A 27,806-nucleotide genomic window follows, 5' to 3' on the forward strand; every position below is an offset into this window, starting at 1 on the left:
TCTTAGCCACACACATGCAGAATTTTCACACTTATAAACTGAAGCTTGCAAGTTTTCTTACTTGCCGTTGTACACACTGAGACACACATTTGTACACCCACATTTGCACACACAAGCTCTTACCCTCCCACTGCCACCCTCTGCTCCTGGTGGGGGGCAGCGAGGGGATGAGGAGAGTCAGGAGGCATTAATCCCTGGGGCCTGAGGGAAGAGGGGATGGGGTGGGGGGCTGCTCCCTTCCGCCTCTCTGGACTGCCAGAGAGTACAGGTGCTGCCCAGGCTGGCTGGGGCCTGGCAGGCCTGGGGATTTGCACCAGTTGGGCCCTGGGCTCTGCGTTGCCTGGGGTGGGGGTGGGGTGGAGTTCTGCAGTCTGCCACCCCCTCCCAGGTAGAACTCTGGTGCCCCTTTCAACCCTCTTGAGGCTCATACTCACATGCCTTCCTTCACAGTGTCCCCAAGTGCTCCAGACCCTCAAGGCCCCCCTCCCCAACCTCCACAGAGGCCACCCCTCAGAGGCAGTAGGTGTCAGGTCTTCTGCAGCCGTGCCTGTCATGACTAAGTGGACATTGTGTTCAGAAAACAAAGCCAGCCTCCCCTGCTCTGGCTTCCCCACACTCTCACACCCAGGAATATTCTCCCAGCCCATCTACTGTCACCTCTCAATATAGCTCAAGTGCGGAGGTGGGTAGGACACACAGGGGTCACCTTCTCCGGGTAGGACAGCTTTCCATTAAATATGTGGCTTCTCTCCCAAGGTCCCCAACTCCCTAGGACCCTCCACTGCCCCATTATCGGACTCAGGAATATACAGCTGTCTCCAGAGGACTTATATCCTATATCCAGTGTCCTGTAAGTCAACGCCACATGCCCATCTCCTGCAGGTGCATACGTCAAATCGTTACCCCCAGGGGATTCAGGCCACCTGTCCCTCCCTCTAGGTCACTTGAGGCTCCACTGTGCAAGCTGGGGGGTTAGCCCTTGGCTCAGTGCGTCACTGCCTGGTTCCCAAGTCCCTGGGGACATGATAAGGGGCTGAGAACAGCAGGTCAGGCTGGGTCAGGTCCAGGTGACAAAGACAAGGCTTTGTCCTCGGGAAACCCTGTGTTCTGAGCAGGCCAGACTCGATGTAGGTGGAGAACGGGGTGGGGGGGGGGGGGGGGGTGGTGCAAGCAGTTCTCACTGTCTCCTATGGAAGGAGGGGGAGGGAAGGGGCTAACTTGGTTCCAGGGCTCTGCCCCTCTATGGTCTGGTTTGCCCTCTTCCTTTCTTAGGCCCCTTCCACCCCCTGGCTCTCACATCCAAACCTGCTCTCCATCCTCCCTCAGCTGCTTCCCAAAGCAGCTCCTCATTCTGCTGGAAGCCCTGGAGTGCGGGGCACGGGATGGAGACTCCTGCCACAGGTCGGGGATGAGGAGGTAGGGCCAGTCTCCTCGGCACCAGGTAGGGTCTCTGCCTGGCTCCTTGTGTCTGTCTGCCTCTGTGTTTGACCATCCTTTCCCTCTGCCTGTTCCCTTTCTCAGAGTCAGATCTGGCCTCTGCCATGTTTCTGCCCTTCTTGGGGTCCGACATGCGTACATTTCATGAGATTCTGCCTTCTCTAAGCCTGACCTCTGCTTGCCCTCTGTCTGTCATCTCTGCCTCCACGTCTTCCTCCAGCGTCTTCGATGACCTCTCTCCAATCTCACTGTTCTCCTCATCTTTCCTGATTTTCTTTGCATCTGAAGGTGACCCAGGATTCTTTCCTTTGTCCGGGATCACCCCCTTAGCTCTCCCTGCTCCTCTATCCAAGGCTCACCCTCCCTCCTCCTCTCCCATCCCCTCTCAGCACCCTCCCCTCCTGTGGCTCAGCTGCCAGTTCCCTCTCACACCCACTGTCGCTGCCATTCTCTCAGCATCCAGCTCCTGCTCTGTCTTCTGCTGTGGGAGCTTAGATTCTCTGGGTGACCCTCTCTTTTCTCTACCGACCTCCTCATTGCTCTCCAAGTCCTTCCTAGGAAGAGGAGTGTCTTAGGGTGGGAGAATGGAGTAAGGTGCCGGGAGAAAGGTGGGAGGCCTGTGGATCGTTTCTCCTCACCTCCAGCATCTTTTCTTTTTGTTGGTTTTCCTGGTCCTCCTGACCCCCAGTTCCCGCTCTCTCCACGTCACCTCCTCAGGTCTTTCCTTTTTCCCTTTCTCCCCTCTCCCTTCCCCTCCTGTAATCAGACACTGGCATCCCTCCTTCCTGGGATGGGCCCTTGACCTCCCTCTGACTGTTGTCTTCAAAGCTCAGAGGTTAGGAAGGAGCAGGAGGTTGGTTGGGAGTGGCTGTGTGTGGTGGGGTTGGGGAGACTCCCTCTAGGGTCGAAGCAACGCTTCAGGAGTCTCAGCAGGAGACTGACAGTCCCATTGCCCCCTGAGCCCCTGCCCCCCATGGCCCATCCCAGGCCTTTGCTAAGCAGCCCAGGTGTGTCAGTGACTCCAGGGGGGCTTAGTTGTAGTGGGGCTTGCTTCTTCCTCCCAGCCCTCCATTCACTCATCCCCTCCTCCTCTTCCCCAGAGTCCTGCTACAACATGACTTTCCCCAGTCCCTCATCTACCTGCCCCCCCTGCAGATGGCCTGCAATAAATGGGCCAAAGATCCCCCATTTCTAGCAAGTCCAGATGAGGAGAGTCTTTTGAACAGAAGTGATAGTGGGAAGAAATGAGGGAGAAGAAAGGACAGAGGGTGCCAGGCCCTGGGAGATAAGGAGGAGCTGAAGGTGGGCTGAGCGTACAGTTGTCCTGGGGAGGCGGGGAGAGGGGCACTGGCCTCTGGGGTTGGTTGGAGGCAGTGGAGGCTGTGTCTAGAAGGGTAGTGGGCTACAGCTGCAGGTCCTGTGCCCTCTCAGAGACCTGCCTTGTCTGTGGTTTGGGGGTCATTACCCTATCTGCCCAAGTGACACACCTCAGAGGGTACACACTGAACCTCCTCCCCACGGCCCAGTCCTGGCACTGCCATTGGTGGTGGCGAGGTAGCGTTGATCAGAGCTGGAGCGTGTGTCCATAGCAGATGGTTCACATGCTCTAGGCCAGTGGTCAGCAAACCACGGCTCGCAAGCCACATGCGGCTCTTTGGCGCCTTGAGTGTGGCTCTTCCACAAAATACCACGTGCGGGCGAGCACGTACAGTGTGATTGAAACTTCGTGACCCATGCGCAGAAGTTGGTTTTTGGAAAGGAGATAGATGAAACAAGTATACAAGACGAGTGTGGATGGGAGAGTTGGAAGGGGTCGACCTCAATCAGATTGAGGACGTTTTTAGCAAAGGCCAGCTTAGGAGTACCCTAATTGAGTTAATAACAATGTACCTACCTATATAGTTTAAGTTTAAAAATTTGGCTCTCAAAAGAAATTTCAATCTTTGTACTGTTGATATTTGGCTCTGTTGACTAATGAGTTTGCCGACCACTGCTCTAGGCGAGTCTTAAGGTTTCCCCAAATCTCCTTAATTGTGAGTGTCTCTGAGCCAGGGAGAGGGCTGGGAGGAGAGGTGAGGGGAGCTCCTTGGGGATGCTCAGAGCCTCACAGGCTCCCCGGGGAGGCCTCCTTGGTCCGGCCTGTGAAGCTGCCCCCTCCTCCCCTCACCCCTGTGTCCCACCCCTGTGTCCCAGTCCCTATGGCTGGCGGGCAGTGAAGAAGAGATGAGAGGCAGGATCTCACTTCGAGGAAAATTGCTTTATTCCACTTCCTCTAAAAGGGCTGCTTTATAGGCTCCAGGACTGGGACTCTGTTGGCACCCTCAGGGCTGAGCAGATCAAGAAGCTGTGGCAAGGCTACTCCTCATTCAAGCCCTTTTGAAAGGAAACAAAGTCCAACTTAGCTCTAGAAAGGTGGGCGCTGGGCAGAGAACCAAGGGGAGCCGGGGCACTTGGTGAGGTGGGGGACTGCTGTGTGGCCTGGCAGGGGCCCCATGTTGTTGGGAGGTGTGTCCTAGGGATCGGTGAGGAGGGGAAGTTCTGGAACGTAAGCTCTGGGGTCAGAGAGGGAGCTGTGTGGGTGAGGACAGGGGTGCTCAGGATCCCAATTTAAGATTGCATTGCAAGGTCGTAGGCTAAAACTAGTTGAAAGCGGAGACTAGCAGTTGGCAGAAACGGGAGCATACTGGCTATATATGCAGTGGGGTCATCTCAGGTGCTGACCACCCTAGGGCTGGGGTTTGCAAAATCATTGAAAGTGAGAGCTGGAAGAATCTTAGAAATCACAGAGGACTGAATCACTTTGCCCTCTAGGGCCCTGTGGTTCGGTTGTGGGGAATGAATAAAGAGGAGGCAATCCTTGTGTGGGGGCTGAGTCTGGGCACTGATGTGGGAGGGTGCGCTACCATGGGGGTCACCAATAAGGCCTGGGGTAGGGGACCCACCTTGGTGCCGATGTCACGGCTCTTGGCCCGCAGCTTGTTGACCTGGGACTCAGCGATGTCGGCCCGCTCCTCCGCCTCATCCAGTTCATGCTGCACCTTGCGGAACTTGGACAGGTTGGTGTTGGCCTGCTCCTCCTGCAGGGGTTCGGGGGGTGGGAGGATGAGGTGAGAGAGGGCGCAGGGTCAGCCTCCGGGCCTGGGGCACTGGCTCCCATGTCCCACCTCCAGGCTCAGTCCCCAGCAAGGTCACTCACCGCCTCCTCCGCCTGGCGCTTGTAGGCTTTGACCTTCAGCTGCAGCTTGTCTACCAGGTCCTGCAGCCGCAGCAGGTTCTTCCTGTCCTCCTCCGTCTAGGGGTCAGGAAGGAGGATGGCACAGTCATAGGAGGCATGCCCCCTCCCTCCACTTGCCATTTTTACCCTGAATGTAATATCCCGACCCAGTTCTACTTTCTGATCCTCACCAAACATTTAAGTTCTCCTTATAATTCTCGTCCACCTCCACCCCCCAAAAAAGGTATAAATATTTGTAATGGTTTGTACCAGGAAAGGGTTTAGGGAGCTGATAGGATTTTCCAAATTGTGCACAAAATTGTGTGTGCATGCTGCTTCTGGGAGGAGGCCCTGGGAGGTCCTAGGGCCCCACAGAGGACAAACCCCTCAGTTCTAGAACCCAGCAGGCGCTGGCAGTGACCTGGGACTGCCGGCATGATGGGATCTCCTGGGCTGCAGGGATGTCATCGACTTGATAGAGATTAAGGACAAGTGTGCATAGAGGGATGACTTTCCAGATTGGACAGAAACAAAATCTAAGTGAGAGTCTGATTCTGGAAAACACCATGGAAAGCTAAAGTCTACACGTCATGTATAACTGAAAAGTTTTGCCATTTGTTTGAATGGCTTTGGTATATTTTTGGTGTATTTTAGTGGTAATGGTGCCCGGCCCAAGCTTGGCCACATACTTGCTTTCTGGTAACCTGTTTAGGGAGAGCTTTGTCTGGAGCTGTGTGTGTCCCCAGGGACTGGCTGAGGGTGAGTGCTGAGGCGGAGCTCTCAGCCAGGAGTCGCAGAGACTAACCTCTGAGCCAGGGGACACTCAGGGTAGCACAAGGATCGGGGACGTGGAAATGGGCATCCTGGGGCTGCATCCCACCCTTTGCCCTGAAAGAGGCTCACAGAGAACACTTCCTTCCTCTCGATTGGTTGTCACCTTGGCTTCAGGCCATGGTGCAGAGAGCCCAACCCAGCCGCACCTGGTAGGTGAGCTCCTTGATGCGCCGCTCACTCTTCCTCATGCCCTTGACTGACTCCACATTGCGCTTCTGCTCGGCCTCCAGCTCATTCTCCAGCTCCCGCACCCGGGCCTCCAACTTCTGCAGCTGCTTCTTGCCGCCCTTGAGGGCGATCTGCTCAGCCTCGTCCAGCCGGTGCTGCAGGTCCTTAATGGTCTGTTCCATGTTCTTCTTCATGCGTTCCAGGTGGGCGCTGGTGTCCTGCTCCTTCTTCAGCTCCTCTGCCATCATGGCGGCCTGTGGACAGGAGAGAGGTGTAAAAGAACCGGGGCCCAGGTCTCTTCTCCCTAAAGGATCACCTCTTTCCCATCCTGGCGTTTGCTCCCTGAGGCCCTCAAACCCATGAAACTGCAGAGTCACCTTGTCCTTACAGCACAGTGGTCTGGGCTGGACCCAGAACCCTTGTTCATGTCTTTAGGGGAGGCTGGAAGGTGCGGGGGCACTCACATCCGTGATGGCCTTTTTGGCCTTCTCCTCAGCGTTCCTGCACTCCTGCACCGCCTCCTCCACTTCTGACTGGAGTTGGGTCAGATCCGACTCCATCTTCTTCTTCTGGTTGATGAGGCTTGTGTTCTGAGGGCCGGGGTGGGCAGAGTATGAAAATCACTGAGCATCATGACTGGCTCCCAAACCTCACCTGCTGGGTGCTGCAGCCCGTGCTTCCCTCCAGGAATGTCCAGGGAGCTGTTCACCTGGGAGTGCAGCAGCTGCACCCGCTCGCTGGTCTCGATCAGCTCCTGCTCGGCCAGCTTCCGAGACCTCTCTGTCTGCTCCACCACAGCCCGCAGCTCCTCCAGCTCGGCCTGCAGCAGGTTGTTGCGCCGCTCCACGATGGCGATGTTCTCCTTCAGGTCATCATTGACTCGGACTGCGTCGTCCAGCTGGATCTGGGTGTCCTGTGGATCAAGAGGATGGGCATGAGAGAGGGAGCTGGCCTCTGAGCCCATCAGAACTGTTACACCAAACTGGATACTGGTGGAGAGCCCATCATGGTGGCTCAGGAGGAGCCTGTGGGTTGCCTCACAATGGCCCTGGGGCAGGAGGGGTTTGGAGCTGTAATGGGACATTAGCACCCAACTTGGCCACATACAGCCCTTCCCCTCTCTGGGCAGCAGAATTCCTGCTTCCAAGTCTTCATGTACCTTCAACAAGCTCTGGAGGCTCTTGACTTGCTTCTGGGCCTCGGTGGCAATGCGGTTGGCATGGCTGAGCTGGATCTCCATCTCGTTGAGGTCGCCCTCCATCTTCTTCTTCACACGCAAGGCCTCGTTGCGGCTGCGCGTCTCCGCGTCCAGGGAGCTCTGCAGCGAGTCCACCACCCGCAGGTGGTTGCGCTTGGCCTGCTCCATCTCCTCGTCCTTCTCAGCCAGCTTCCGCTCCATCTCTGCCTTGATCTGGTTGAACTCCAGCTGTGCCCGGAGGATCTTGCCCTCCTCGTGCTCCAGGGAGGCCTAGTAGGGGGGCAGGGAGAGATGATCTGAGGCAGAGAGTCAGGGCACGGGCTGGGGTAGGGGTCTGTCCAGGAATCATGGATACAAAGTGAATTCAAGAGTGGTGTAGGTGGTTCAGTCAAAAGGAGAAAGAAGAAAAGAGAATTTGAAAGGAAAAAAAAAATAGGCCTAATTGAAGGTGATTTAGGCTTCACAGAGCAGAGCTAGCAATGAAGACAAAGAGGAAAATGAAGAGAAAAGGTGTTGCCAAGGAAACAGGGGCAATCAGGCACAGAATGTAAAAATCCCAAAGAGGGAGGCAGAGGTGGAAAAGGGAGGAAAGTGAAAACAGGAAAGCTTTTCAAAGATGTAATAGGTACAATGTTTGTGTGAAGGGAACTGAGTGGCCTGTTTGCTCATTCCACAATATTTGTTGAGTGCCTACTATGTGCCAGGCACTGTTCTAGGCTCTGAGGATGGAACAGTGAACAAATCAGACAAAAGTGAGATGAGAACTATGACCACAGCTTAGAGCTCCCCCCTCCTCCACACACACCTCGGCCTCCTCCAGGGCTGACTGCAGCTCCATCTTCTCAGCCTCCAGCTGCTTTCGGACCTTCTCCAGCTCATGGATAGTTTTTCCACTGGAACCTAACTGCTCCGTCAGGTCAGAGATCTCCTCTGTGGGAGGGGCCGAACAACTCAGTTGGGGGCTGTCCTGGTCCATTGGGAAAGGACATACCCCTTGGCCCTGTGTGGTGCCAGGAGTGGCCATTCTTCCCTCCCCTCCCTGGCCTCATGCCCCAGCGCACCCTGAAGGTTCTTGTTTTCTCTCTTGAATGTCTCCAGGTGCTCCAGGGACTCCTCATAGGCGTTCTTGAGCTTGAAGAGCTCCGTGCTGAGAGAGCGAGCCTCCTTCTGTGAGGACTCCAGCTCCGACTGCGACTCCTCATACTTCTGCTTCCATTCGGCCAGGATCTGCAGGGACAGAGTCAGACTCACTGCGCAGCCCCCTGCCCCACCTCCAGGGTCTGCCCAGGCCCCTTGTCTGGCCTCAGCCTCCTCGCTGTCTCCTAGAAGTTTACTCCTGGCCTCATACTGATGCTGGTACCCCTGCTCTGCCCCTGGCTGTGGCCCCCACCAGGACCCACCTTGTCGAAGTTCCTCTGCTTCTTGTCCAGGGCCGCAGCGGCCGCGTTGGAGCGCTCCACATCCACCATCAGGTCCTCGATCTCGTTCTGCAGCCGGTGCTTGGTCTTCTCCAGGGATGAGCACTTGGCATTGACGGCCTCCACAGCCTCCTCAGCATCCTGCAGCCGCTGGGCCAGTTTCTTTCTGCCCCAGGGGTGTGGGGGGATGGTAGAAGAGGGGGGAAGGATGGAGGAGGGGGTATTTGGACAAGAGGAAATGACATGAGTCTTCTGGAAAACCGATCCTTAGAAATTCAGAAGCTTGTGGGAGAAGCTTGAGGATGGGCCCCAGGGGGCAGAGGACTGAGTGGCAGAGTCTTGGTGGCAGGGTGTGAAGACCCACAGCACCCAGGAGTGCCTTCTGGGTGGCATCCCTCTAAACCTGGGCCAGCCTTTAGGCTGCAGACAGGGAGGGCACAGGAACTTCTGCAGGCCACCCCATCTTGCCTTGCCACAGCACCTGCCCCAGGTGGGAGCACTCTGCCCTCAGACAAACCTTTTGTTCGTCTTATATTCGGATGAGAAACATAATGCGAGCAAAAAGCTTCCCTGAGAGGAGAAGGACATGGGGCCAGGGCAGGGTCCTCCTGTGTTGTCAAAACCTAGCTAAGCATCCATCCCATGTGCCCAGTCTACTGAGGATTGAGCTGCACTGTGTCCTGTCGGCAAAGGGGCCCGGGCCAGAGGCGGGCTGCCTGGGACTCACTTGGCCTCCTCGAGCTCCTCGGTCCGCTGGATGGCATCCGTCTCATACTTGGTCCTCCACTGGGCCACCTCCGAGTTGGCCTTGGAAAGGACGCGCTGCAGCTCTGCCTTGGCCTCTGTCTCCTCCTCATACTGCTCCCGGAGCAGGTCGCAGTCGTGCCTGGCCGATTGCAGTGCATGGGCCAGGGCATTCTTCGCCTGGGAGGTGAACACCAGGAGGTGGGCTCAGCTTTCCCCATAAAGCATCACCAGCCCTTGCCCATCCCCTCACCCTATTTGCTACAGCCTCCCCATGGCTCACCCAGCTCTAAACTCCAGTGGACCTGGAATGGTTTACTGAGAACTAATAAGAAAGTATGCCCATGTAGCACTGCACTATTTACAAAAAGCTTCAGCCTCACTGCAGCTGGCATTATCATCCTCGCTCTCATTTTGGGGGGGAGGAGACAGAGGCCTAGAGAGGTTAGGTAGCCAGCTTGATTACTAGTCAGGGCACATGCCCCAGTTGCAAGGTCACCAACCTCTAGGAGTCAGGCTAGAATTTGAGCCCTGACCTTTTTTAAAAGTCATATTCTCTCCCCTTTTCCAGGAGCCCAGCAAAATGCTAGAAATAGGCTCCAGTGAGTTTCTTTCTCCAGGTTCAGATTGCTCTGCTAACCCAGGACCCACAGGCATCCTTAGCCCATGTCCTCCCTCACATCTCTCCAGGAAAGGCAGCAGGAAGCCTCAGGTTGGGGATTAGACTCAAGAGGCATGTGGTGGGGTCTAGCCTATTATTCCTTTTGGAATTCTGGGAGAGAGGAAATGATGTGATTCAAGGCCAGTGCTATGTTCCTGGCAGAGGGCCATGTGGCCTGAGTCAAGGCCTCACCTTGACCTCCTCTTCCAGCTGCCGCTTGAGGTCCTCCAGCTGCTGGGTGTAGGTGAGCTTGCCCCGGGTCAGCTGGGAGATCAGCGCCTCCTTCTCATCCAGCTGTCGGGACAGCTCGCCTGGAAAGTCACCGAGACACACTCAACTCTTGAAGGCCAGGCACTCCTCTTCCCCCGCACCCCCCATCCTTCTCCTAACCCTCAGGCTCCATTTCCATTCTCTGGAGAGGTATGTGTATGTGTCTCCCCAAGGCTGGGGGAGCACTCACCATTCTCAGTTTGCAGCTTGGCCCGCTGGCTGGTGAGATCATTGACAGAACGCTGGGTCTCCTCGGCTCTGCTCCGGTGCTCATTCATCTGGTCTTCCAAGGTCCGGCACATTTTCTCCAGGTTAGCCTGACAGAGGAAGGACAGTCAAATGATGGTTTCAGGGGGCACTGAAAGGGGTTTAATGGAATCAAATAAAGGAGAAGGAAGAGGCACCCTGGTCAGTATGGCTCAGTTGGTTGGGTGTCGTCTCTGCACCGAAAGGTTGTCGGTTTGATTCCCGGTCAGGGCACATGCCCCAGTTGCAAGCTCCATCCCTGGTAGGGAGTGTGCAGAGGCAGCTAATCAATGTTTCTCTCTTCTCTCTCTCTCTCTCTCTCTCTCTCTCTCTCTCTCTCTCCTTCTCCATACCGCTTTCTCAAAAAATTAATAAAAATATTTTTTAAAAAAAGAAAAGGAGAAGGAAGAGGAAAGGCATAGAAGGAAGGAGAGGATCAGAGAACTGGGTAGAAGAAGAAAAGTGGGAAACTGAGCCCTCAAAGAGAAGAGGAGACATGTGGAGATGGGTGGAGGGAACTAGAGGAGGAGAGAGGCTAAGCACAGGCCCACCTTGGCCTTGATGATCTGCTCCATGTTGGAGGTGACGTCGTCCAGCTCCAGCTTGAACTCACTCTTCTCCTTCTCCAGCTTCTGCTTCACACGCTGCAGGTTGTCAATCTGCTCGCCCAGCTCGGCCACACTGTCAGCATGCTTCTTGCGCAGGGCTGCCGCCGTGGCCTCGTGCTGCAGCGTGGCCTCCTCCAGGTCCCGCCTCATCTTCTGGAACTCAGCCTCACGCTTCTTGTTCATCTCAATCTGCACAGATGTGGCCCCGCCAGCCTCTTCCAGCCTCTCACTGATCTCCTCCAGCTCCCGGGACAGGTCTGAGCGCAGCTTCTCCACCTTGGCCCTGGCAGTGCGCTCTGCCTCCAGCTCCTCCTCCAGCTCCTCGATGCGTGCCTAGGCCCAGACACAAAGGGCTCAGCCCCACTGCCTGGAGCCCTCCATGGGAGCCCCCTCCCCCAGCTCTAGAAGACTCCAAGCCTGTCTGGAACAGCAAGTCAGTTTAGTTCTACCAGTGGAGATATGGAAAGAAAAGGATTTGAGGGAGATGGTTTAGGCAGCCAAATTAGCCTTTCTTTCGGCCAGAACATTATGCATTCTCTTTACTGAAAGTGGTTGAAGCTTGCTCTTGAAGAGGGACAAAGAGACCTGTATTCTAGGGATAGTTAAAGCAGTTTAGTGGGAAAAATAATAAAAGTTAGAGTAAGAGAACCATGTTTGCTTGACTAGACAACAGTGTTTGCTCTAGAAGTAACAAAGGACGTCATAAGCCATCAGGGCTGCAGGGACGTTAAAAGTTACCAGGTCCAGGGGAGGACATGGAGACTCAGAACTGGAGTGGGCTTCCTATGGCCATCAGCTAATCCAGATCTGAAATAGGAAGCCGAGATTTCTGCCTCCCTGACCTGTGAGCTTTTCAAGGTCTCTTCCTACGTCATTCTTGGATCACCCAGTCCCTCATGGGGGTGTTCCATGGGGAAACTAGGATAGCTCAGTTCCTCCCTTGATGGACCCATAGCAAATGCCTGTGATGCTGGGGAGAAGACAGCCTGGAGGAGGGGGTTGGGAAGCTGAGTCTAGTGCCCACTCTGGGCATCCCAGGCTTTACCTGAAGCTCTTTGAGCTTCTTCTGCAGCTGACTGCCCAGGGCCTGCTCATCCTCAATCCTTGCATTGAGGGCGTTCAGCTCAAAGTCCTTCCTGTGGGGAAGAAAGGAGGCTGAAGCAAGGGAGGCTGTTTGGGCTCCAGAAGGGCCCACCTGTGGTTGGAAATGGTAATAAAACAAATGAACAGGAGGATTTCAGCAGAAAAACAGCTTCCAGGGCTGATGGAGGGTCCACCAGCTGAAGGATTGAAGTCCAACGGGAAATGTGATGGGAAGAACATCGCAGGTGGAGTGACAGGACCTGGGCTCTGAGGGACTCTCTCTCTTTGGTCTGTAAAATGAGGGGGTCGGACTAGATGTTTCAAAGGCCCCTTTTAAATTTAAAGGTCTTCAATTCTGTCACTCTTACTTTGAATTTGATTAACATTTCTGACCCTTTGTTTCCTCTTTAGTAAATTGGGGTTAAAAATGCCATCCTTTAAAGGTGGTTTGAGGATCAATGGGATCACGTATTTACTCACTCATTCAACAAATACTGTGCCTGGGGAAGTGTGGAGACTCCTAGGCTGATGTAGCCCAATGACGATGTGGAGCCTTTCAAAGCCCTGACTCTAAAGCACCATAGGAACCTTGTTTACCCAAGCATGTTGTTCAGGCTCACTGTTAACCAAATTGGAAAGTAGAACTATACATTTTGGAAGGACTTGCAATAAGATTTAGAACCACAAGTTCATGAGGAAAAAAGTGGCCCAGGGTGTTGACCAAGATGGCGGCGTAGGTAAACACCAGAGACCGCTGCCGCAAACAACCATTTCAAAAATACAACTAAAAGACTGAACGGACATCACCCAGAACCACAGGAAGGCTGGCTGAAGAGAGACTCTACAACTAGAAGGAAAGAGAAGAGCAAATCGAGGCTCAGAGGCGGCGCAGTGTGGAAAATACAAAGGTACCGAGGTGCGCGCGCAAAGCGGGCTGGTGGCTGAGGGCGCGGTTGTCGTTTTCTGTCGGGAGTGAGTCTCAGACTCTGGGCTCCAGATCCGGGCGAGTCTCTAGGGACCCAGACTCAAACGGGAGAAGCGGGATTATCTGGCATCAGTTGGAACCTGAGGGCAGCTTTCTCTCCGAGGTTTGCAGCGGCTGCCGGGGTTCTGAGAAGCAGAGCCTCTGGGAACGGGACTGAGCGTGGCCATAACTGCTCCCTCCGCCCGCCCTGTTGAGCCCGCCCCGCCCAAACCCTGCGCACAGCCATTTGCCGATCGCCTCAGGCAAAGGCTGGATTAGCGCCTCCCCAGAAGGCAGACGTTTTCCATACAGCTGATTCCTATAGCCAGTCGGCCTGGCGGTCAAATCCCTCTAGTGTTAACTACAACAATTAAGGCTTGGCTAGAACAAGACTGCGCACAGAGACCACAAGGGGGTGCACCAAGAAAGCATAAAAGATGCGGAGACAAAAAAACATGACAGAAATGGAGGATATGGAGCTAAGAATCGCAATTTTGAGGGCTTGCCATAAATTTGTGCAGAGCCTCACGAAAACTAATGAGACCCTCGATGCTACAATAAAGAAATTAGAAAGTAAGCATACACGGACTGAAATAAAGAATATTATACCCAATAGCAGACCAGAGGAACACAAGAATCAAACCAAAGATTCGACAAAAAACACCCAATTGGAAAAGCAAAATGAAAAAAGAATCCGAAAGTGTGAAGATAGTGTAAGGAGCCTCTGGGACAGCTTTAAGCGGACTAATATCAGAATTATTGGAGTGCCAGAAGATGAGAGACAGCAAGATATTGAAAACCTATTTCAAGAAATAATGGCAGAAAACTTCCCCCATCTGGAGAAAGAAATGGACTTACAGGTCCAAGAAGCGCAGAGAACCCCAAACAAAAGGAATCCACAGAGGACCACACCAAGACACATCATCATTAAAATGCCAAGAGCAAAAGACAAAGAGAAAATCTTAAAAGCAGCAAGAGAAAGAGGCTCAATTACCTACAAGGGAATACCCATACGACTGTCAGCTGATTTCTCAACAGAAACTTTGCAGGCCAGAAGGGAATGGCAAGAAATATTCAAAGTGCTGAATACCAAGAACCTACAACCAAGATTACTTTATCCAGCAAAGCTATCATTCAGAATTGAAGGTCAGATAAAGAGCTTCACAGATAAGGAAAAGCTAAAGGAGTTCATCACCGCCAAACCAGTATTATATGAAATGCTGAAAGGTATCCTTTAAGAAGAGGAAGAAGAAGAAAAAGGTAAAGATACAAATTATGAACAACAAACATGCATCTATCAACAAATGAATCTAAGAATCAAGTGAATAAATAACCTGATGTACAGAATGAACTGGTGATTATAATAGAATCAGGGACATAGAAAGGGAATAGACTGACTATTCTTGGGGGGAAAAGGGGTGTGGGAGATGCGGGAAGTGACTGGACAAAAATCATGCACCTATGGATGAACACAGTGGGTGGGGAGTGAGGGTGGAGGGTGGGGTGGGAGCTGGAAGGAGGGGAGTTATGGGGGGAAAAAAGAGGAACAAATGTAATAATCTGAACAATAAAGATTTAATTAAAAAAAAAAAAAAAGTGGCCCAGATCCTGCATAGCTCAAGTGTGATGGCTGACCCATTTCTCTGTGGCTCTCTGGGCTCTCCGTGAAGGACCTAAAAGAACTTTCTTGAGAGGCTTTTGTGTGGAGCATTCCTCCATGTTAACAGCTGGTCTCCAAACTTGTATATAAAGGGGGCGAGCTGTTATTTTCCATCCTTTTTAAGTGCCCAATAGAAAGAAGGGCTTGAGGGATTCAAGTTAGACTTTACCAGGGAGAACTGCTGGGCCCTGATGTACATGTCTTGGGGAGGAAAGAGCTCTTCCTGGAAGCTTTGACCTCAGTTTTGCACCCACTTATTGAATCTAAATGGGGCTGTTGCCTCTGAGGATGGATGTCTTGGGCCAGCTTAGCCTGTCATCCACAGAACAGGTGCTGGGCTGGGGAGGAAAAACAGGCGACAGGGAGGGAAATACGCTACTTTTTCAGCCGCTCGTCCAGCTGTTGCTTGGCATTCTCCAGGTCCATGATGCCCTCCTGAGTCAGTTTCAGGTCGCCCTCCAGCTTCCGCTTTGCTCGCTCCAGGTCCATGCGCACCTTCTTCTCCTGTTCCAGGGAACCCTCCAGCTAGTGGAGAGACAGACAAGTGTCCTGACTTTGTGATTTGAAAGCTCAGTCACTCCCAGGGTTGGGGATCCCAAGAGATGTCCAGGACTTGGGAAAACTTCCCCTGAGTGGGCCAAATGTTACCAGGGGGCTGGGAGAATGCCTAGCATGTAGGGATGCTCAATAACTGATAAAATGATTGAATGAATGCCTGTGGGATGAAACCCCAAATCTGCATACATTCATTCTGCATAGTATAAGCACCTACTAAATTTCAGGAGCCATACTAAGCACAGCAGAAACAAAATTAAATCAATCCAAGTTTCTGCCTAAAGGCAGCTCACATTCTTATGGCTGAGACAGATACTTCAATAATGATAAGAGTGAAAGTGACTCAACAGAGATGTGCACAAAGAACTATCTGTGGAAACAATGAGTACTGAGGACAAGACCTTGCCTAAAATATTAGAAGTCCAAAGATCCTCTTTGAGGATTCTCACAAAATTCCCAGAGAAATGTATCATGTTCTTATGAGATAACCCTCTAAATCCAGTGGTTGAAGGTAGAGATATATATGTTTGAATCTACTGTTGATCATGTCAGTGACATGATCTACTTAACTCACATTTGATTATCCTTCCCCTTTTCTTTTTTTTAATATTTCAAGAAAAACTTTTAAATATAATAATATTACATGCAATAAACATTAATATTTCAAGCATCCTTCCCCTTTTATATTCCTCAGCTCCCTTCTAGAAAGGTTTCAGGGAAGGGAGCACACTCCAATATCTCTGCACAGACACACACACACAAGTATAGATGGGCATGGTATAACTAGACCCTGTGACAATCTACTCACATCATCCACCTGCTGCTCCAGTTTGACCTTGGCCTTGGTTAGTGTGTTGACCTTGTCCTCTTCAGCCTGAAGGTCATCCAGGGCCTGCTGGTGGGCCTCTTGCAGAGCTTTCTTCTCTTTGGTCAGTTTGGCAATGATCTCGTCCAGCCCAGCCATCTCCTCTGTCAGGTTCTTTACCTGTCAACCAAGAACCCCATCCCTTTTAGGGTCAAAGGTCACCAGCTTGGAGACATCTATGGAGATCTCCAATGCCAAGGACCACATTGCTATCAGGACCCCCTCAGTGGCCTGTTGTTGGTTAAGGTTGATGGTCTTTGAATCCTGAGGAGACCTGGGCTGGCACCAGAGGGAGCTGCCCTCACCTTGTTCTCTGTTGCGTGCTTCTCTTTCTCCACCTTGGCCAATGTCAGCTCCAGGTCATCAATGTCCCTTTTGAGCTCAGAGCACTCATCTTCCAGCTTACGCTTCTTGGCAGTGAGCTCAGCATTTGTTTCCTCCTCGTCCTCCAGCCTCTCATTTATCTCCTTCACCTTGGCCTCCAGCTGGATCTTGTTCTTGATCAGCTGGTCACAGCGCTCCTCTGCATCGGCCAAGTTGTCTTGTTCCTGAGGGTGAGACACAGAGGAGAGGCTGTTCAGTGGGTGGGGTCTTTGCTGAGATAAGTGGAAGTGGGAGAGGCTCAGCCCTCTCTATAGGAGGGGAGCTTTAGGACATCCCCCCACTGAGAAGAACCATAGAAGGATGGGGAGGGGATGAATTTTAGGGCAATATGGTGAGAGCTTTGGGGGATGGGAACAGAGGGAAGGGAACCAGAAGTCTCTTTGTTTTGCCCTCTTCTTCTGGTCTCCTCCTTTGAAGAAAGAGAACTACATAAATATATATACATCATATGTTTGCAATGTGGTGAGATGGGTAGCTTTATTCCATTTAGGGATGAGGACATAGAGATTCAAAGATAATGCATGGTCTGCCCAAGTTCACAAAATTATTGAGCTGTGGATCCAGGATAAACCGAGGTAGAAAGCCTGTGTTTTAAAAGTTATTTCTTTCTCCCCTTCCCTTTCCTTCTCTCAAGGGACCTCTTTGGAGGCCTTTGAAAGTGTTGATTCCAGAATCCTCTGCCTGTGAAGGGACAAGATGGTGAGCTCTGGGTGGAGAGGTTCAGCCCAGTCAGAGCTGGTGGAAGAGCCAACAGGGACCCAGAGCCTCACCGCCTGCACTTGGAGCTGTAGGTCGTTCTTCTCCTGCAGCAGGGACACCATCTTCTCCTCCAGCTCCTTGCGGCGAGCCTCGGACTTCTCCAGCGCTTCTTTGAGGCGCCCAAACTCCTCCTTCATGGTGGCCATCTCCTTCTCTGTCTCTGCGCTCTTCAGCAGAGGCTTGATCTTAAAGTACAGTTTCATCCAGGGCCAGTTCTTGACCCCCATGAAGGCTCGAATGTTCCACTGGATTATCAGCAGGGAGTCTCTGCAGGGGCCCAGTGAGAGGAGTGGTGAGAGATCCCTCCTCCCTCCTTCCTGCTCTGAGTCCCTGACTCCTAGGCCCTTTCCTTCATCCATCCTGTTCTCTGACCATGAGCCCCACCCTCTGTCCCTATGAGACATTCTTGCCAGTCTCATTGTTTGAAGCTCTTTCTCCTGATACTGCCCCTGAACCAACCTGGTCCTCAGGTTGGCACCCTCCTTTTGAGATCTCTCACCTGCGTTCCAACAACTTCTTGAACTCCATTCTGGAGAGCACACCGCGGGACTGGGCCTGAATGCGAGTGATGATGCGGCTCAGCTTTTCATCTCGCATCTCCTCCAGCAGCCCCAGCAGCCCCGCCTTGAAGAACACCTGGGGACAAGGGGGAGACCCAAGAGGGTTGCAGCCTCAGAGAAGGGTATCCAGGATGAAGAAAGAGGGTGGTAGACCCTGGCTGGGGACCCATCACCTGCTCATTCCAGACCTGGGAGTGAAATGTGGAAGACAAGAGAGAAAGGAAACCTGCCTTCCAGCCTTTGGCTTGAAACAAGAAGCCAGGAATCAGGAGTCTGCCTTCCAAACTCCTAGCTGCTCTGCTCAACATGGTTGCAAGCCCTGCAAGTCCACCCTGTGGAGCTCTAGACTCACCTTGGTGTGGCCAAACTTGTACTGGTTGTGGTCAATGTCCAGGGAACCTAGCAGCTTCTCTGCCCCTTTTCTGCTGTCAATGAACTGCCCTTCAGGGATGGCCGCTGGGTTCAGGATGCGATACCTGGGAGGGAGATGCCCGAAGTCATCCACGTTCTGTACTGGTCAGCTCTTCCCACAAAATTTGGGGCCACCTGCAGACTCCATTCCCCACGAAGGCCACCTGGGCTCCCCTTGTTCCCTGTACCCACCTCTGCCGGAAGTCTCCGTAGAGGATGCGATTGGGGAAGCCCTTCCTGCAGATGCGGATGCCCTCCAGCACGCCATTGCAGCGCAGCTGGTGCATGACCAGGGGGTTGTCTATCACCCCTGCAGCAGGAGGGAGGAAAGAGGAGTGTGTGGGGAGAGCACTAGACTAAGAGCTAAGTCCTGAGTTCTGATTCTGATTTGCCACTTATAAGCTAGTAACCTTAGCAGGTTAGTTAATAATGATCTTTAATTACTTTTCTTTCTTTCTTTCTTTTTTTTTTTTTTTAGCTTTTAAGAGTAACCAAAGGCTTTCACATTTTTTATGTAGTTTATGCCTAAAGGGTAGCCAAGGAAGATATATCCCATTTTCTAGAGAATAAACTAAAACAAGAGGGGTCAAGTTCAGAGAGGTTAAGGGACTTGACCAAAGTCACTAAGTTGATCAGAACAGAGCTAAGCCTTAGACCCAGGCCCCTGAGCCTCTATCTCCTTATCAGTAAAAAAGAAATAAACAATCCTTATATGTCTCATTGGGTGTTTTAAGGCATTCATGAGGTAATGTTAATCAAAGAGCCTTACATGCTACCCTGAGTTACACATTCCAAAGGTAAGGTAGTCTTGGGGCAGGGGACCTCATGGGGGACAGGAGAAGAATGCGATTTGGAAAGCACGGTGGTGGGAGATTAGTAGATGCCTGTTCTTGGGGCAGTGAGTCTCCAGCAGTGGGCTGGTCCTGAGTTCTGGGGCTCACCTGAAGACTTGGTCTCATTGGGGATGATGCAACGCACAAAGTGGGGATGTGTACAGCGCAAGTTGGTCATCAGCTTGTTTAGATTTTCCTGTGATCCAAAAAAACATGAGGGAAAAGTAAAGAAAGTGAACAAAAGAGAAGTAAGAATGGGAGAGGAGAGGAAGAACAGGAAAGAGACTGAGAGAGTGCAAAGAGCTAAAAAGAATGACGGAATGCTAGGGGAAGACATGGGAGAGGAGAGAGAGGATGGAAGGCAGGAGGGAAAGAAAAGAGAGGTGAGATGGGAACTGAGTAAGGGAAGAGGCCAGCAAATGAAGGGGAAGAGAATGGAATGAGGAGATGAGCAGACAAAGAGTGGAAAGGATCACAAATGGAATGATGAGACAGGATGAACAAGGCAAAGAAGGAGCCATGCTGGGCTGGGGCTGGGGTCATACACTCACCCTGTGCACAGCTGACACAGTCTGAAAGGATGAGCCTTTCTTGGCCTTGCCTTTGCCCTTATCAGCAGCTGTGGGAAGGAGAGTCAAGAGAAGGGGCACAAATAGGTATGTGGGGAGGCCAGGGCAGGGGTGAAAAGTCACACCCTCTAGTTCAGCAGTCGCCAACTGGTGGTCCATGGACCACTGGTGGTCCGTGAGGTCCGGAAGGCTGGCGACTGCTGCTCTAGTTCATATCCTTGCTGGCATTTGGACTCGAAGGAAGGGTCTTCACTGTGGGTGCCTCAGTTTCTCCACCCAATTCTCTCTCAATGAGTCTGGTATGACATGGGTACAGCCTGATATGAAAGTGATGGGGTGTAGCAATTTTCCTGCTTCAGATCCAGGGCAGAAACTCTGTTCCTTAGGCCCCTGGTTCCCAGTCTCTACTTACGTGCATCGGCTGCAGCATAATTGGCAAACAGGATGCTGAGCAGCTTGAGGGAGGACTTCTGGTACAAGCCCACCACCGTCTCATTGAGTGGGTCTTTGTTCTTCTGCAGCCAGCCCTGGATGTTGTAGTCCACGGTGCCAGCATAGTGGACCAGGGAGAAGTGGGCTTCCTGCTTCCCCTTGATATTGCGAGGCTTCTGGAAGTTGTTGGATTTGCCCAGGTGGTTGTCGTACAGCTTGGCCTTGAAGGTCATGTCTGTGGCCTTGGGAAACATGCACTCCTCCTCCAGGATGGACATGATGCCCATGGGCTGAGGGTAGAAGGGAGAGCATCACTGAGCATGCCTCATATAGAATGGAGATAGAGCCTGCCTAGGATCATTATTTACTTATGGAGATAGCCCTTTGGACATTAAGGTATCAGGCTCAGCTCTGAGCAGTTATCTACTGACTGGCACTCATTCAAGCCTTCCCAAGGTGGAAGACTTTGCTTGATTTCAGAGGAACCTTTGTGAAAGTCTGGGAATGTTGATGTTTTGCATATCATTCATCACCCAGATCCCTGAGATGGTGGAGTTGAAAATAGGGGCACTCTTACAATTCTCCACCCTACCCTCAAATTTTCTGCTTCTTGGATGGGTAAGCCAACGTGGTTAAACACACTGGTGTGGGAGGTCATTTTAGAAGTGGGAGGTCCTCTGTGTGTTTACTCTCAGGCCCCTGGGAACTCAGCTCTCCAAGGTGTCACCCTGTCCTGGGTGGCTAGGACAACAGAGGGCTCTGGAAATTAGGGCTCCAGATTCTTCTGTTATCCAGATCCTGTTCCTTAGAAGGTATGAGGTTGCCAATTTGACTGGGGCGTTCATGTGGGTATGAGTGGACAGTTCAGGGGGGGCTGAGGCAGCACCTTCTCAATGAGGTCGATGCAGGCCTGCAGGTCCATGCCAAAGTCAATGAACTCCCACTCGATGCCCTCCTTCTTGTACTCCTCCTGCTCCAGCACGAACATGTGGTGGTTGAAGAACTGCTGCAGCTTCTCATTGGTGAAGTTGATGCAGAGCTGTTCGAAGCTGTTGAACTGTAGGGGGGATGACAGCAGAGGCGGGTCAGGTAGGCAGGTATCCGAATGTTCAGCCTAGTGAGGGTGTGGCTGGTCCCCTCCCCTGTCAGGGCAGAGAAGGAGTACCCCCCGAAGACAAAATGCTGACTGCCTCTGTCACTGCTGAACCCCACTTGCCTTTCCGGTGTCTGGCTTATGGCTTTCCTGTTGCATGTGCTGATGAGTGTGTTATTGTTCCCCCTACTCCCAGGGCTCCCCCCACTCACATCGAAGATCTCAAAGCCGGCGATGTCCAGGACTCCAATGAAGTACTGGCGCTGCTGCTTGGTCTCCAGGGTGGCGTTGATCCGTGTCACCATCCAGTTGAACATCTTTTCGTACACTGACTTGGCCAGTGCCCCAATGGCATATGACACCTGGAAAGTAGGGGAGAGACCCAGGTGAGCAGCCTCATTGGGAAGAGTGAATTTCAAAGCTTCCACTCCGCTGTCATTTATCTTCTAAAGATGACCCACCTGCTGGACATTCTGCCCTTTGGTGACATATTCATTGCCCACTTTCACTCGAGGGTGGCACAACCCCTTAAGCAAGTCGGCTGAGTTCAACCCCATGAGGTAGGCAGACTTATCAGCCTCTGGAAAGAAAGGGTAGGTAGCATAGTTGATAAGAGATGACTCCTGACATATTTCAGAGGGAAGAGGGGCCCGGAAGAGATTAACCAAAGAACTTATATGCATATATGCATCACCCATGGACATAGACAATAGTTTGGTGAAGGCCTGGGGAGGAAACAGGAGCAGGGTGGTGGGGGCGTCTGTAGTACTTCAACAATAAAGATAAATTTAAAAAGAGAGAGAGATGACTCCTCTGCAGATGCAACCTTCAGCGACTCCACTGCTGCCCCCAGCATCCCAGACTCCCACCTTCTGTGCCATCCGGCTCAGCCTGCTCCTCTCGCTGCTTCTGTTTGAACTTCATATTTCCAAAGTGCATAATGGCACCCGTCAGCTTGTAAATGGAGTTCTTCTCCTCTGGAGTGAAGCCCAGCACGTCAAAGGCATTCTGTAAGAAGGCCCCATATTGGTGGACCACAGGAGAGGAAGTATGGCAGGTAAATGATGTCTCTCTTCAGTTGGAGAGATAACCCTGTGAGTTCTGAGATTCCCATACCCAGTGATGACTCCAAAACAAAGGTGGGAGGTACCAGCTGGAGGATAGACCGCCTCAGCCCCGGCGTCAGTGATAACAACTGTTCTCTGAAGGTGCTCTGGGTTACCCACGCATGTTTCCTACTGTTGCCCCTTTTCTAGGCCCCATACTTGCTTCCCTGCCTGGACCTTCCATATCTGTCCATATATGTTGTTTACCTAACAGCGAGCCCAGCTCATGGACTCTACATGACCCTGCCCTCCCTCCTTCCCTTAGTGATGCCTTATTTTTTCACTTGTCTGCTTCTCTGTCCCATGGCTTTCAGCCCTCTCTGGTTTGATTGAACACCATATACTGGCCAGCCCTATCTCATCATACCCATATCCCAGTACACCCTGGTCAGAGGGACATGCTGGCCCTCAGGGAGGGACATACCACTATGAACAACAGACAGCCAATGTCAGCTCTACTCCTGGGCCAGTGGAATACCCATTTGCCCCTCACCACCAATACCCTCACCTCTGGACTGGGTCCTTACACACTTACATCAGTGGCCATGAGCTCCTCAGAGTCATCAATGGAAGCCACAGTGGTCTCTCCTTGGGAGATGAATGCATAATCATAGGGGTTGTTGGTGATCAACAGCATGTCTGGGGGAAGAAAATGTGATTAGGATATGGCAGAAACCCCTGGCTCTCACTACCACAGCACAGGGCCTGTAGAAAAGCACATGACAGGACTTAATGTGGCTCCACATCCCACAGAACTCAATTCAGCAGTGCCATAAACCCAGTGCATGCCAACAAGCAGCCCAAGCAGAAGGAACCAGGTTGCCATGGAGACCGTTGGTCTCAGTTGGTAGTCTGACTCACCCAGCAGTTCAGGCTTTTTATTAGACAGGATTTGGTAGAAAATGTGATAATCTCTTTCTGATTTCAGCTGGAAAATAACTCTGGATTTTTCCAGAAGGTCTGTGAACAGTAGGGGAGAAGAAAGAAAGGAAAGGTTGGCATTTAAGTACCAGGAAACAGAAATGAATGATAAATGTAGCAAGCAAAAGGCAGAAGCAGAGAGAGAGGAATAAGGGGGAGAAAGAGAGAGAGACTCATACGCAGACACACAGAGGTGGAGATGGAGACAGAGAGCCAGTAAGAAAGAAATAGTCTCAGAGAAAGACACACAGATCTACAGAGTCAGAGATGGAGAAAGATCAGAGGAAGTCTCAGAGAGAGAGAACTAAAGACACAGACACACAGAGACAGAAAGAGAGGGAGAGAGACTGAGGGCCAGAGACCCAGAGAAAGACAGACAGAGAGAGGTTGGGATCAAGATGGTTAAAGTGAGTGTGAGCTCGGACTGAGCCCTAGCAGATTGATGGCACTCACAGGTCTCTATGTCTGCTGATGCCAACTTGCCAGTTGCCCCGAAATGGATTCGAATGAATTTCCCCTGGCGAGATGGAGGAGAGTAGTGATGAGTTGAGGGAAAGCTCATATTTGATGCTATCCCTCGACCAGCCCAAACCCCAAGTCCAAGGTCAGGAACTACTCACAAAGCGGGAGGAGTTGTCATTCCTGACGGTCTTGGCATTGCCGAAGGCCTCCAGGGCAGGGTTGGCCTGGATGATCTGGTCCTCCAGGGTGCCCTGAAGAGGTTAGTAGGATGGGAGGTGAGAGGACTCCCTTCCCTTTTTGCAATGTGGGGCCTCGAGGGACAACAAGCCTACCTTGCCTGTGTTCTGGTCCTTCTTGCTGCGATCCCCAATGGCAGCAATAACGGCAAAGTACTGAATGACCCTCTTGGTGTTAACTGTCTTCCCGGCACCGGATTCTCCGCTGTCGGGACATTCAGGGGCTCATTAGGCAGTGCACAAACACTGCTGTGGGCCAATAAGCCTCAAGTCAGGAGAGAGTGTCTGGTCCTACTTGACAGTGGGAGCCCTGACGCAGGCAGCTGACAGATACTAAGCATCCCAAATACATAGCTGTACTTTGACATACCCAGGGTCAGGTGTAGCAACCAGGAAGGATGGCACAAGAAGGTGCTGGGTTGGGCAGGTGGAACCTGGTCTTAGCTGGGTAAAGTCAATCAGAGGAGATGGGCTTAGGCCATTTAGAATAAGAATGAATGGGACTGGAAGAATGTGGAAGGGAAAGATGGAAGGAAATGAAGAGTCGAAGAAGATATGGTGATACTGGGCTTAGGAATAAATGATGAGTTGGAGAAGATTGGGTGAAGGAGATTGGAAAGGAAAAATAAGAGAGGGAAGGAAGAGAACAAAAAGAAGGTAAGGGGAAAGTCCAGAGAAGAAAGAGGAGCTGGCATGAAGATGGAGGGAAAAGAGTGGGCTCTGCATAGGGTCTGGAGGCCCTGATGGGGCTGGGGTCAGGGAGATTCCAGAAGGGAACAGGGTAGGAGCCACACTCACGTAATCAGGATGGACTGGTTTTCTCTGTCTGTGGGGAGAAAATGAGGAGGGAATCAGGAGCCACTCAGGATGCTCTTATTTGGTGTCCCCTTATCTCCCCACTCCCTGCCTTCCTCTAGGCCTGTCCCATCTTCCAAACCCCTCGGGAGGAGGAAGAGAGCCAGCTTGTGCGTTTCCTCATGTGGGATTCTCAGGAAAACCTTTCACTTGGGGCCTGTCACCTGTCAGCATGTTTTGATAGGCGTTGTCAGAGATGGAGAAGATGTGGGGCGGTGCCTCACTCCTCTTCTTGCCCCGGTAGGCAGCCACCACCTCCGCGTTGTACACCGGCAGCCACTTGTAGGGGTTGATGGTGACACAAAAGAGGCCTGAGTAGGTCTAGAAGTAGAAAAAGAGAAGTGAGTTGCCAATGGGAGGGATGGCATTAGAGTTAGAGAAAGATCGCAGAGAGGAAGAAGAGAAAGGAAAATCTATGGATTCATTAAATCTGAGTAATGCCAGCCTCCAGGGCATTAGAACTGAACCGAGGATGTAGGGACTACGACAGAGTGCAATGCTGCCTGGGCACAACGAACAGAAACTCTCGTCTCCAGGAAGTAGATGTGTATGGGCCAGGAAGCCACCAGATTCAAAGGGATGTCAGATGGAGCACTCACATAGATCATCCAGGCCGCGTAGCGCTCCTTGAGGTTGTAGAGCACGGCAGGCTCGTGCAGGAAGGTCAGCATGGCCATGTCCTCGATCTTGTCGAACTTGGGCGGGTTCTGCTGCATCACCTGGTCCTCCTTCACTGTCACTGTCTGCAACAGCCCCCACACAGAGCCTATTGTCAGTCCTCCCTCAGCAGGGATAAGAGATAGGCGAGTTACAGGACAAGGGTGTTCAAGAGAGAAGAAGCCAGGATCATAGAGAAGATACACTGGATGTTGGGGATGAGAAGGGCTATTTGGAGGATGTGGATCCCTACCCAAAGGAAGGGAAAATGGGACTGTCCTCAGGTTTGTGTGGGGGCTATCCAGGGAGGCCTCTTATGACAGCCCTGCCACCCACCTTGCCATTCTCGGTCTCGGCAGTGACTTTGCCACCCTCTCGAGACACAATCTTGGCCTTGACGAACTCTTCTTTGTCATCAGGTACAAAGACATCCTTCTTGAGGTCAAACGGCCTGGTCTGGGCTTCCAGCCGCTCCTTGTCTGACTTGCGCAGGAAGGGGGCAGCGGCCCCAAATACTGCCATCTCTGCATCCCCCATGGCTGTGCCTGCAGTGGGCAAGAGAAGGAGCTGGCTGCCCTCCCACCCACCTGTCCTCCTCTCTGCTCTTCTCCCTGAGATCTCCTCTATAGTGGGAGCCCCAGAGCCTAGCACCATGCTCAGGAGTCAGGAGGGGTCACTGGTAAGTCCTTTGTTTCTTGAGCTTATCCCTCAACCTGAGAATGCCTTGCAAATCTGTCAGGGCAGAAGGAGAGACTAACATTTTTTAAAATCCTCACTCAAGGATATGCTTTTATTGATTTTAGAGAGAGAGAAGGGGGGAGAGAAAGAGAGAGAAACTTTGATGTGAGAGAGAAACAGTGATGGTTGCCTCCTGATGCAACCAGGGATTGAACTCGCAATTTAGGTATGTGCCCTGACTGGGGAATTGAACCCATAACCTTTTGGTATATGGGATGATGCTCAACCAAATTTGTTCACCCTGGGGCTCTCTTGGACAAGGGTGGAGCATCCTGGGCTTCTTGTGGGAGTAGGAAGTTGACTATATCCATCTCTGACCCTTGTCTTTTCCTGGGCCCCTCACTAGTCACAGGTGAGGACTCCTGGTCATCAAGACATTCTCCCCAAGGCAAGGCAGAAACTAGAGTTCAGTATCTTCCCAGATCCCCCACACCCCATCTTCAGCTTTCCTTACCTTGGCTTCTCAAATATGTCTGTAGGAGAAAAGCGTCTCAAGTCTGTAGGGACCTGGAGAGAGGGAAGGCTGTGTCCGTGCCACCTCCTGCTGCTTCCTTCAGCACCCACCCACCCCTCCCCTAGTACTGAAAATAGGTGGGCAGTGGTAGTCAGCTTCTCTGGTCCTGTCCTCTCTCTTGCTTTCCAAGCACTATTCCTTTTATCCCCTGAGCAGTAATTCTAGTTTTCTGATGCCAACTCAATTCTGAGCCCTAGTCCCCCTCCCTCCTGGGAGATGGTCCCACCTTTGCCTATACCCATCTAATGAAACGTCCATTCCTTGAGGCAACTGAAGAACAACAAATGCTCACATTTGTTCAGAGCTTTATAGCCTCCAAAGCATTTTATTCACATATTCTTACTCAATCCTCACCCCATTCAGCAGACGAGGAAATCAAAGTTATAGGGTCTGCTTGTCCAAGAACACAAAGCAATAAGTGATGGAGCCAGGACTTGAACCCTAGTCTCATGACTCTAAAGCCAGTTCTCTTCCATCCTGTCCCCATTTGATTGTTAGTCTTGGTGGACATTCTCAGAGAGGAGACCTTGTGGGCATCCTCTTATGGACACACCCCTCACTCCGCCAAAGGTGTCCCACATGTCCTCTGATAAACACGCATGCCTGCCACTCATGTCTCACACAGACACGTTCCCTTCCTTCATATACCTCAGCACACACCCCCTCCCAGAGTGCCATATGCCTCAGCAACAGACGTGCACTTAAATATGTGAACGGCAAAAATAGGCTGTCTCTGAGTATGCAGAGACCTGGACCAGCCACACCAGGTGCCTGCGGACTCCTTTGCAGGGTGTACACAAACTGTAGCAGTCTCAACTACTGGATGCGCACACGAGCACCTCCACGTGCATGGACATGGGTAGTTACACATTGCAGACCTCTCAGAACTAGCTTTTAAACATACACGCTTCCTAAATAATCATTCTCTGCCATCCACTTCCCCCTGTGCCTCACCCCAAATGGACCTGCTTGTCCTCAGGCATGATCATAAACACACTTGATATTTGTGTATCTGTGTTCAGACCATGCATGCTTGTACACACCACGCACACACATATGCACGCATGCACACACACACACACACACACACACACACACATACTCTGATGCATTCTGGTCTCATATGCTTTGATACAGACATCCCCCAGTAACACATGAGCCCCCATTCCTCCTGGGCACATACACGCATGTTTAGACCTGAACATGTGTGCTGTTACCAGATCCAGTACTCTGCATGAAGTCCTGCATGCAGCTTGCTATTCCAAGAGGAGCCCCTTCCTAAACCTGGGACCCCCTTATCCCAGAGGAAGGCTTCCAGCTCCGTCTCCTACCTGAGTGCAGAAAGGACAGA

General features: G+C 52.0%; 1 protein-coding gene across 2 annotated transcripts; it reads right to left on the reverse strand.

The window, feature by feature from the left end:
* Positions 1 to 3,675: 3,675 nt before the first annotated feature.
* On the reverse strand, positions 3,676 to 27,806 carry MYH7 (myosin heavy chain 7). Of its 2 annotated transcripts, XM_070426669.1 has the most exons (38): positions 25,540 to 25,748; positions 25,146 to 25,289; positions 24,711 to 24,867; positions 24,490 to 24,517; positions 23,788 to 23,896; positions 23,614 to 23,706; positions 23,447 to 23,510; positions 22,934 to 23,032; positions 22,608 to 22,711; positions 21,836 to 21,974; positions 21,428 to 21,546; positions 21,179 to 21,328; positions 20,760 to 20,930; positions 19,854 to 20,163; positions 19,424 to 19,491; positions 18,981 to 19,068; positions 18,232 to 18,349; positions 17,981 to 18,104; positions 17,568 to 17,704; positions 17,080 to 17,335; positions 16,231 to 16,473; positions 15,869 to 16,045; positions 14,885 to 15,030; positions 11,844 to 11,934; positions 10,742 to 11,131; positions 10,135 to 10,261; positions 9,867 to 9,985; positions 8,997 to 9,193; positions 8,252 to 8,435; positions 7,913 to 8,078; positions 7,657 to 7,781; positions 6,813 to 7,121; positions 6,363 to 6,566; positions 6,118 to 6,243; positions 5,632 to 5,907; positions 4,634 to 4,729; positions 4,380 to 4,514; positions 3,676 to 3,810 (listed from the first exon to the last, which is right to left on the reverse strand). In XM_070426669.1, the coding sequence occupies exons 1-38, from the start codon at positions 25,738 to 25,740 to the stop codon at positions 3,793 to 3,795; spliced, it is 5,808 nt and encodes a 1,935-aa protein (XP_070282770.1). In that variant the 5' UTR covers positions 25,741 to 25,748; the 3' UTR covers positions 3,676 to 3,792. The 2 variants fall into 2 exon arrangements, with proteins under 2 accessions (XP_070282770.1, XP_070282774.1); XM_070426673.1 differs by lacking the exons at positions 3,676 to 3,810; positions 4,380 to 4,514; positions 4,634 to 4,729; ... (2 more) ...; positions 6,363 to 6,566; positions 6,813 to 7,121 and adding exons at positions 26,396 to 26,448; positions 27,787 to 27,806 and having other exon boundaries at positions 7,579 to 7,781.

This window comes from Myotis yumanensis, unplaced genomic scaffold (assembly GCF_028538775.1).
Source record: "Myotis yumanensis isolate MYYU_CA2020_CCGP unplaced genomic scaffold, mMyoYum1.0.hap1 SCAF_1, whole genome shotgun sequence".
Lineage (NCBI taxonomy): Eukaryota > Metazoa > Chordata > Mammalia > Chiroptera > Vespertilionidae > Myotis > Myotis yumanensis.